At 48.9% G+C, this 10,591-nt stretch overlaps 1 protein-coding gene and 1 non-coding gene across 2 annotated transcripts; one reads left to right on the top strand and one right to left on the bottom strand.

Moving 5' to 3' along the window:
• Positions 1–112: 112 nt before the first annotated feature.
• On the bottom strand, positions 113–2,414 carry B4gat1 (beta-1,4-glucuronyltransferase 1). The gene is made up of 2 exons (XM_005333387.4): positions 1,197–2,414; positions 113–977 (listed from the first exon to the last, which is right to left on the bottom strand). Exons 1-2 carry the CDS (start codon positions 2,250–2,252, stop codon positions 786–788), a joined length of 1,248 nt encoding a protein of 415 aa, XP_005333444.2. The 5' UTR covers positions 2,253–2,414; the 3' UTR covers positions 113–785.
• A 407-nt stretch (positions 2,415–2,821) lies between these two features.
• Positions 2,822–2,903, top strand: Trnas-gcu (transfer RNA serine (anticodon GCU)). Its single transcript has one exon. It is a non-coding gene; the product is annotated as a tRNA-Ser (tRNA).
• Positions 2,904–10,591: the final 7,688 nt, after the last annotated feature.

The following is a 10,591-nucleotide window of genomic DNA, read 5'->3' as shown; positions in this document are numbered from 1 at the left end:
CCAGCGGTTTCCTCGCTTTGCTACAGGTGCCCCTGGATCCGCGGCCCTTTCCCCCAGAAGTGTAAAGGGAGAACCCAGGGGCCCCAGCTCAGGAGAGTAACGAAGCCAGCTGTGGGTGTGAACACTCGTTTATTTACACATTGTCATCCGAAAGCAAAAACCCTACCCAGCCTATGGGAGGGTACAGATCTCAGATTGTCACTCATAGAGTCTGCGGACCCTTCCCCCCTCCAGAGCCCCCGAGGATGGAGGCCTGGAAGAACCAGGAAGTTTAGGATTCTGCTAAAAATTAAACTGTATGCTTTCATCCGATTTCTTTCCAAAAGGCCAATTTCATTAAGTATTCCAACTTAACTCTGCACCATTCATACTTTTAACTCTTCTATTGTCCATCCACCCAAAATTGTTAATAATAATAACAATAGTAACAATAATAATACTGTAATAATATTAATAATACTTCACATTTGTACGAAGCTTACAGAATGTTTTCACATATAGCATCTCATCTGAACCTCCCAACAGTTCTGTGAGGTAGGTATTCTCACCTCCCTTTTTACAGACGGCTTAACTGAAGCTCAGAGAGATAATGGGATTTGCTCAAGGCCACACAGCTAGTTAGTGGTAAAGCTAGGACTTGATCCCAGCACCCCATATTCAAGTCCAGTGTTCCAACACCATAGCTACCTCTGTAAAGTGGAGTGACATTTCTTACCCCAGTCAGGCCTGAGGGGCGACCTGAGGAGCCAAAGGCTGAGAATTCTCAGACTAGGGGAGGGATGGACTCAGCAGCGGAGGGGAGAGTTGGGGTACTTGGCCTTCAACTCCTGTTTGAACTGGCGGTAAAGGATCTTATTATGCTGATTTTCAACCTCCTTTTGTGGATGGAACTTCAAGGCTTCTTTGAAGCCCTTATGAACCAGGAAACCTTCATTCAGCACCTCAAAATCAAACCCTGCCACGTGCAGCTCACAAGCCTGTAGAGAGAGAGAGAGAAAGAAGAGTCAGCAAAGTTTAATTGAGTTCCCAGGGCTCAGATGGGCTTCCTCACCCTTCTGGAGGTATCTTAGAAACTGCACTATCCATCCCAAACTGTGATCTCCCCTGCTTTACTGCCTCCTTCCACCCAGGGCCACTCCATCCCTGACCCCACCACCACTTTTACCCATCCCCCTTGCCCTCTCCCTTTTAGGTACCTGGCTGATTCGATTGAAGCCATACTGCCGAAATCGCTCATCAAAGGTGGGCACCTTGCCTCCAGCCACGTAAAATGGCTCCCAGGGGTCCTGCCAAGGCACCACGTAGGCAGGCCTCAGCAAGCTCTCTTCTGGCAGATTGACCCAGCGGGAGTAGTTGGTAGGCGCCTGGCAAGGTGTGCACAGTCCATAATAGAAGGGCCGGACCTCGCCCACCTGGTAGAGCTGCAGCAGCTCAGTCTTGCTCATGGGCATACGGCGGGCTCTGCGGATCTCAAAAGCAGGCACCACCAGTGCGGTGCCCCCCCACTGGTTGCTCTGATCCAACATTTCCCGCAGGCCTCTCCAAAGCCCCTCACTGGGCACCATGTCCACGTCGATCACCAGGGCATAATTGGCTCCCTCACGAGCCAGATTCCTCAGCAGGTTATTAGGGTAGGAGACATTGGTGCCTAGGGCGTAATTAATCCCTGGTTGGGCCACCCTGGCTAGCTTGTCGAAGACCTCCTGGCAGGAGCGCAGTAGGGCAAATTCCCCAGGCTCCCGGGGGTCAGGCACTGCTGCCTCATAACGCGAGGGGCACACCAGGTGCATGGCGACCCTGGCGCGCATATCAGGGCAGTGGCTGCTCAACGCGTAGGCCAGCACCGTGGCCAGCTGAGCTTCCTCTTTGGTAGCCGCGAACACTGACACGGACAGCGGACCCTCCCAGCGCTCCAGCAGGCCGGACAGGTGCAGCAGGTTGTCCACGCTGGCATGCGTGGCCAGGATCACATCGTTGGGGTCCATGGTGGTCTTCAGTAGGCCCCTGTAGACGCGGTAATCACCGCTGGCGTCCAGGACACCTCCTGAGGCCAAAGCGGTGCGGAGCTGAGCCTTCACCTGGTCCACGGATCTCGGGGAGGGCGGGAAGAACTCGAAATATTGATCCTGCTCCTCCTGCCCATGCAGTCCGGACAGAAGCGACAGGTAGAGTAGCTGTAGCATCGCCACCAGCATGAGCGCGGCCAGCAGCAGCTGGTAGAAGGCGCACCGGATGGCGTAGGACATCTGCATGGTTCTCGGGGCTTGGAACACGCAGCAGGGACCACCGGGCCGCAGACTCTGCCAGCGACCGCAAGCCCGGATTTACCGCAGCCTGCCGAGCACCGCCGAGGCGAGCCGAGGCGAGCCGAGCCCCGCGCACCGCCCCGCCCGCCGTCCGCCTGCGGGCTTCGGCGCGCGCCAGCTCGCCCTCTGCGAGAGAGGAGGAGCTACTGCACCCGCCGCCCGCGCCGCGCGCTTTGCAAAAGCCGAACCTACCCGCCGCCCGCCGCCTGCCTCCGGCCCGGGACGCGCACCGCTCCCTCCGGATCCGTGCGCAGCCCCTGGTCCAGCGGGTCCTGAAATCCAGGCGCTCTCGCCCAGACTCCGGAAGGGGAAGCTGTGGCAGAACTAGGCTGTAGCTTAGTGAAAGATGGGGCGGTTGCAGGCTGAAGTGGGCCAAAAGGAAATTAAAAAGCTCCTTTCTACAGCGTTTCTCTCCCCTGGGTCCTACCAGGTTGGTACTAAGAAGTGAACGATGGAGACACGGAAGTGCGGAGGAGATGAGAGATAAGAGAATGTGGAAGAGGCACTGCGTGTGGGACGAGGTGGCCGAGTGGTTAAGGCGATGGACTGCTAATCCATTGTGCTTTGCACGCGTGGGTTCGAATCCCATCCTCGTCGGGATCTGTTTTACAAGGAACACTCCTTAATTTTCTACATCCCCCTGCCTGGGACAGTGAGTTGAAGCAAACTGAATTTGAGGATGCTGGTGCACTTTCCGTCTCTCTCCTGTATTTGCCCATCATTCGTCTTCTCCCTCGCAGGTGTTAGAACGTTCGCGGGCCAGGTCACAGGTGTACTTTTCCTTCTCCCTATAAAGAGGGCTCATGGGTGGGTGACACCTATGACTGGCACTGAGATTCCGGGCCATTCCTTGTTGGCTGGATGGGTTATCTGCAGGAGTTAGAGAAGCCTGCACTCTGCAGTGTTTGATCATTTCTTTTATTTCTCTATTCAGCCTACTGATTGTCCCCACTTACCATCACCTCCCAAGGTGGTGAACTCCTGCCCACAGCCGCCTCCCCAACACATACACATTTAAGCTGAAGGCCTGGAACATTTCAGTACCAGCTACCATACATGGAGGGCACTTAATGCTTGTAGATTAGTTGATCCATGGGCTCTTGAAAAGAGGAGTGGTTTGGGGAAAGTCTGGCACCTCCACTGCTAAATCAATTGTATATGATAAATGTACCCTTTTTGGCCAAATTAGGAGAGCCCCCATGGAACAGAGCACTGTGAAATCTTGGGAAGGGATGGACAGACTGTGGTGGGCTTTGAATGCCAGAATAAGGTATTTGACCCCAGACTCATGGGCAGTAAAGTGCCAAGGTTGTGAGGGTAAAGAGCGACCTTTTTTTTTTTTTTTTTTTTAAAGAGAGAGTGAGAGAGGACAGAGAGAGAGAGAGAGAGAGAGAGAGAGAGAGAGAGAGAGAGAGAGAGAGAGAGAGAATTTTTTAATATTTATTTTTTAGTTCTCGGGGGACACAACATCTTTGTTGGTATGTGGTGCTGAGGATCGAACCCCGGCCGCACGCATGCCAGGCGAGCGCGCTACAGCTTGAGCCACATCTCCAGCCCAAGAGCGACCTTTAAGTCATATTTTGCACGGAATTTGGTGCACATGCCTGTAATCCCAGCTGCTCAGGAGGCTGAGGTAGGAGGATTGCGAGTTCAAAGCCACCTTCAGCAAAAGCAAGAAGCTGAGCAACTGTTTGAGACCCTGTCTCTAAATAAGATACAAAATAGGGCTGGGGATGAGGCTAGTAGCTGAGTGCCTCTGAGTTCAATTTCCAGTACCTCCTCCCCTCCAAAAAGATATATTTTGCAGCTCAATAATACCTAGAAGGCACCTGTTCCCTGCCAGGGGCTGTGTTGGCACAGGGACACAGAGCCTGGGAGACATGGGTACTTAAAGGTTTTTCACCAGGCGCAGGTACGAAGAGTGGAGAATGGAAAGCCCTTCAGCACAGACCTTGTAAGTGGAAGGCTCAGAAGCCACATTTGGTGGCATGTGGGTTTTCTTAGAACTACTCAGGGTTTAAAAATGACAATTCAAATCACATTAGTGGTTAATTTTAGTGAACTGGTAGATTTCATGTAAAATCCACATTCTGTTTAATTCTGGAAGATCTGGCAAAGAAAATTCTGTGTTCCCACAGCGTGACCGTTGGCCTGAGTATCAGAGTGGCTCCCATTTTTGCTATCCTAACAGTCTTCTCTTTCCCTCCCTATACACCCCCAGCCCTTTGAACATTTGAGTTTTATCTGCAGTGTTCACACAATCCCCAGTCACTATCTCCATTGTTGAGATTCTCCTGGTCATCTGCCCACAACCCCCCCCCCATTGTGCCCAATGCTAGGCACATTACATGTTATTAATAAATGAATAAGATACTTATGAAGTGTCCTCAAGGCCTCTAGACTAAAGGGAGACTTTAAAGTAACAAATAGACCTTGGTGAGGTGTCAAAATCAAGAAAAGCAATATTGAAGGTCCAGAAGGTGGGCAGAGGCAGCTGGCTGGGGAGAGGGACTGGTTGTGGCAGAGAGGAACATGGGGGATTCAAAGACTGGTGTAAATAACTATAAATGATGGATCTGAGTGACTTTACTGCAGGCCAAGTGGCAGGGCACTATGCCTTCTGGGTCCTGGAGAGGTTGGATTTGTTAGGATTCTCTAGAGAAGCAGAACCAAAAGAGAGGGAGAGAGAGAAAAAAAAGATATTAGTAGAATGATTTTTATGAATTGTGATCTTGAGGCTGGCAGGTCTCAATTGTGCAGGGCGGGCAGGCAGGCAGGAGACCCAGGACAAGCTGAGGTTGCAGCCCAAGTGTGAAGGCCACCTGGAGGCAGAATTCCCTTTTCCTCAGCCTTTCTTCCTTAAGACCTTCAACGGATTGGAGGAGGCCCACCCACACTGCCAAATATGCGATATTATGATATAGTAAGAAATATGTATTTGGGGCTGGGGCTGTAGCCCAGTGGCAGAATGCTTGCCTGGAACATGTGAGGCACTGATTCTTAGCACCACACACACACATACACACACAAAATAATAAAATAAAGGCATGCTGTCCATCTATAACTACAAAAAAAAAAAAAAAAAGAAAAAAGAAAAGAAATACAGCCAGGCGCAGTAGCGGACACTTGTAATCCCAGCGGCTTAGGAGGCTGAGGCAGGAGTATTGCAAGTTCGAAGCCAGCCTCAGCAAAAGTGAGGCAATAAGCAATTTGGTGAGACCCTGTCTGTAAATAAAATGCAAAATAGGGTGGGGGGTATGGCTCAGTGGTTGAGTGCTCCTGCGTTCAATCCCTGGTACTGCCCCCCCCATAGCCAAAAAAAAAAAAAAAAAAGAAAGAAAGAAATATGTATTTGGTCTCTGTGCCTGGCTTCTTCTGACTCACCGCTTCTGAACCCCTTGGAATCTCCTGGGCGACTGGTGCATCTTTTGTTCTAATGAGCAAGTCTTGTTGAGTTCCTCGATAGCAGGGATCCAGGATGAGTTGCCAGGGAGATCAGTTATGTGATTAGATGTTTGGAACTCTCAATCCCTTTCCCCACCTCTAGGGAGTGGGGAGAGGGACTGAATGAAGGTTGAATTGATCAACAATGGTAAATGGGTCAAGGATGCAATCAATCATAATGAAGCCTCCGTTAAAAACCCAAGGGAGCTGGGATTTGTGACTCATTGGTAGAAGAGTTGCCTGGCACATGCCTGGCACAGCACCACAAAAATAAATAAAATAAAGATATTGTGTTCCTCTATAACTAAAAAAATATATTAAAAAACACACAAAACCAAAAGGACTGGATTCAGGAACTTCCAGAAAGCTGAATATCTGATGGTTCCAAGAGGATGGCATGACTTGCCCCAAGAAGGCCGCACCACCTGCCCCCATGCTATACCCTATGCATCTCTTCCATCCGGCTCTATCTTTTGTAATATCCTATAAAATGAGTAGGTAAATGTATTTCCCTGACTTCTGGGAGCCACTCTAGCAAATGAATTGAACCCAAGTAAGGACTTGCTGTAACTCTGATTTACAGCTTGTCATCAGAGAACCTGAAGTGGGGGCAGGCTTGTTGGATTGAGCCTTCCACACCTGAGATCTGCAACCATCTCCAGGCAGACAGTGTCAGAATCAATTGAATTGTGGGACTCCCAGCTGGTGTACCCTGGAGAATTGCTTGGTAGGTTTTTGGGGAGACCGTACACATTTGGTGACTAGAGGTAAAGTTTATATTGAACGTGACAGTAGAAAGAAAAAAAAATACTGGTTTATTTCTTCCCCCTCAGAGAAGAGAATTTACTTTACTCAAAGACTACTGATTTAGGAGTTGGAGTGTATCTCAGTGCTAGAGCGCTTGCCTAGCATGTGTAACGACCTGGGTTTGATCCCCTGCACCACACATACAAAGTCTGATTTAAATGTTATCTCATCTTAAAATATCCTATAGTAGCCAGGTGTGGTGGTGCACATGTGGTGGTGCACACCTGAAATCCCAGTGGCTTGGGAGGCTGAGGCAGGAGGATCATCAGTTCAAAGCCAGTCTCGACAATGGCAAGGCACTAAGCAACTTGGTGAGACCCTGTCTCTAAATAAAATACAAAATAGGGCTGGGGAGGTGTCTCAGTGGTTGAGTGCCTCTGAGTGCAATCCCTGGTATCCCCCCAAAAAAATACCCTCACATTGACAGCCAGACTGGTGTTTCATCAAATATCTGGGTGCTGTGGCCTAGCAAGTTGACACACAAAATTAGCCACCCCAAGGCTCTTTTGCTCGCTGACTCAGGGCACTGAGCTCTTTCTGCTTGCCTCCACACAGCTCCAGTCAGACCCCAGACTCACTGGCCCTACAGATTCTACCCCAGTCCCCTTTATGGGCTGGTTTCTGATGTCTACACTCCACCCCACCCCTCAAGAACCAAGTTGGTTCTGTCTCAAACTGGGCCATTCAGAGATGGGTGTCTGTCGGGTGAATCTTGGTTTCTCTCTTTGTTTACTGTCCTGGGGTGGAACTCAGGGGTGTTTCCCCACTGACCACATTACCAATTCTTTTAATTTTCTAATTTGAGACAGGGTCTTGCTAGGTTGCAGAGGCCGGCCCTGAACTTGCCACCCTCTTGTCTCAGCCTCCCGGGTAGCTGAGATTACAGGTATGGGCCACTTCCTGGCCCCAGCTTCACATTTCTATCCCCAGTCAGATGAAGGCTTGATTGAGCCTTGAAGACAGTTAACCAGGCCCTTTCCTTGGCCAAAGGTGACGGCCAATGGCTATAGTTTCCTAGCTTGGTACTCCCAAGCTAGGGTGCCTCCCTGTTATAAGTCAGACCAAGCCAAGGGCTTTGCCCATTCTGAAATTTCCCAGCTGTCCCTGGAGAGTAGTCTGTCCATTTCCCTTCCAGAATGCTCTCAGCCTGTACAGCTATGCAGCCTTCAGTGGCCCGCTTCAGGATTTCCCAACTCTCAGTATCCCTTCACGTGCTGGAAGGCCAATTATTGTTTGAATCAAGCAAATTAATGTTTGGCTATTTATCTACTGTCCTCTGAGGCACCCTGGGGTCTCTGAAGCTACTTTACTTGAGGGGCAGGACAGCAGAGTGTAGGTTGGTAGTGTTGCCATCTTAACAATATATATCTTCTGACCCATGAACATGGGATGTATTTTAATTTCCTTAGGTCTTCTTTAATTTATTTTAGCAATGTTTTATAATTTATTATAATTATTTATTCTAATTTGTTATACACGATGGCAGAATGCAATTCATTTCATATTACACACATAGAGCACAATTTTTCAAGTCACTGATTGTACACAAAGTATTTTCACACCTTTTGTGTCTTCATACATGTACTTAGGGTAATGATGTCTAACTTATTCCACCATGTTTTATAATTTTTAATGTACAAGTCTTCTACCTCCTTGGTTAAATTTATTAGTAGATATTATAGTCTTTTAGATCTTACTAAAGTTGTTTCTTAATTTCCTCTTTAGTTTGTTCATTGCTAACATGTGGAAATAGAACTTAATTTTGCATGTTAACATTGAGTCTTGTAACTTTGTCAAATTCATTTATTAGCTCTTATAGTTTTTGTGTATTCATTAAAATTCATTAAATTTTCTATATTCACTAAAATTTTCTATATATGTTACATGAGCTGTGAATAGATATAGCTTTACTCCTTCCTGTCGAAATACATGATGGAATCAGGGTCATTCCAGGTGGATTGGGCTGGCAACGAGAAAACCACACAAACACAAAAAATACTTTTTTCAGGGCTCAGGACGGTTTTGCACCCTTAAGAATAAGGCACCCATGTTGGAAGACACGGAGAGCAAGGGAGGCAAGAGGCAGGCAAGAGAGAGAGCACACCTGAACCCCTCCCTGCTTACTGGGGAGAAGCCAGTCTTAGAATATTCCACCCAAATAAGGCAAGGGATTGGATTTCAGAGGGTGGAGTCTTGCTTGGTGATGTCTTGATGTCAGTGGTCAGCAGATTGACTGATATCTTGGAAAGCCACACCCACGTCAGGTGCTGTGTGGCACATGAAAAGGCACACTTAAGGGGCACAGCCTCATAAGCAACCTCAGCCAGTTCCCTCACAGGCTCAAATGTGCAGAGCTCACACACACAGCCCATGGCTGGCTCCTGACAACTTCCTTTCCAATTTGAATACCTTTTATTTCTTTTTGTGCCCAGTTGCTCCAGTGAGGACTTCCAGTACAATAGAAGAAGTTGTGATGAAGTGGCACCCCCTTTTTCTCCACAGAAAAGCCCTCTTCACCATGGCTGATTTTAAGACTGTCAGCAAAAGAGTCTCTGCAGCAGAGTCCAATGTAGATAAACTTCCTATTTTTGTGTCGCCCTGGTTTACTTGGCCACTGGCCGGGAAGATACCAGCACTCCAGGTGCTGGACACCCCCTTACTAGTTTTTCACAAACATATCCAGTATAGTTTGTAGAAATGTGCAAACCAGGCCTCTGGCCTTGAGCTGGGCTTCACAGAGATGTCTACATTTTTAAGATAAGTTACAAATGGGCTCCATGGTAACAGCTGGCAGGGGGAGGAAAGAGAGGGGAGAAGAAGCTCTCCCCTTCTCAGGTGTTGTCATTGAAGGGTTAACTTGCCCAGAACAGTGACAGAAAAAGCTGCTGGGGTTCAGGGGATTAATTGATTACAGCAAAAGCTGTACCCTCTGAACCTGGCTGCAGCCAAATAAAACTGTTTCCTGCTATCTTCAGTGCCTTGCCTCATTTTTCCCTACAACATTTTTGGCGACCCAGATGGGACAGAGGAGGTAAAGAAGGCTAGTCTGCCTCTCTTGTCTCTGGGGACCGGCTTCCCTGGGGTGATGGGGGACAGCAGTCCCCTTAGCGTGCCCAGGCCACTCTTGGCCTGAAAGAGGATCGACTCACCCAGCACCCTGGGGCTGCCACCCGGAGCACAACGGAACCCACAGGCAGCAGGAACCAGAATTAGGGTTTTAGAGCACCGCCCAGCTGAAAGGTAGGACCCGGGTCCATTTGGTTTTGCAGCCCACCCGACTTCCCCTTGGAGGCCTAAGTGGGTGGAAGAGAGGCTTGATCACCTTCTGTTGGGTCTCCAGCACCCTCCAAAGTGGTTGAGCTAAAACGGACCCGGGGAGTCGCCTGAGTAGCCTCTGATCGGGGTCAGCGAGCAGAGGGGAAACCGTGACTCCCTTTTCTGTTTGGTTTAGAATTGTTGGAATTTGGGCGGTATAGAAATTCTGTCCTGGCCATGTCCGTGTGAAAGTGTGTGAAAGCCTTTCTTTCTGCATGTCCATGATCTGTCTGGAGTAGCTATAGGAGTTTTGACTCAGATGCTGGGACATGGCACCGTCCAGTGGCCTATTTGTCCAAACAGCTGGACTCTGTAGCCCAGGGCTGGCCACCTTGTTTATGGGCCCTTGCAGCCACAGCTCTTCTGGTGTTGGAAGCTGATAAACTGGCCATGGGACAAGAACTGGTTGTCAGAGTTCCTCATTCAATTTTGACATTGTGAAAATATAAAGGACACTATTGGTTGACTAATGAAAGAATGGTCAAATACATATCCACATTGAGGTCATCAGAACTCTAAACCCAGCAACTTTGCTGCCCACTGGACCTGGAAAACCTGATCACAATGTGTTGAGGTCATGGGTGAAGTGTTCTCCTGCTGAGGGCCATTGCCAAGTAGGAATGACACATCGAAATTTCCTTGCCAGCGTACCCCATGTTAAATGGACTTGCCTTGGAAATCCGCTGTGACCTTGCATGTGTGTTTGAGAAAGGTGACCC

This window comes from Ictidomys tridecemlineatus, chromosome 4 (genome assembly GCF_052094955.1).
Source record: "Ictidomys tridecemlineatus isolate mIctTri1 chromosome 4, mIctTri1.hap1, whole genome shotgun sequence".
NCBI classification, from domain to species: domain Eukaryota; kingdom Metazoa; phylum Chordata; class Mammalia; order Rodentia; family Sciuridae; genus Ictidomys; species Ictidomys tridecemlineatus.
This window is presented reverse-complemented; position numbering and strand designations above follow the sequence as displayed.

Bases quoted from the DNA above. Each gene is read 5' to 3' on its own strand.
- B4gat1 (XM_005333387.4), bottom strand. From the start codon at position 2,252: ATGCAGATGTCCTACGCCATCCGGTGCGCCTTCTACCAGCTGCTGCTG. The intron at 978-1,196 runs GTACCTAAAAGG...CTCTCTCTACAG, and splicing joins GCTTCAATCGAATCAGCCAG to GCTTGTGAGCTGCACGTGGC.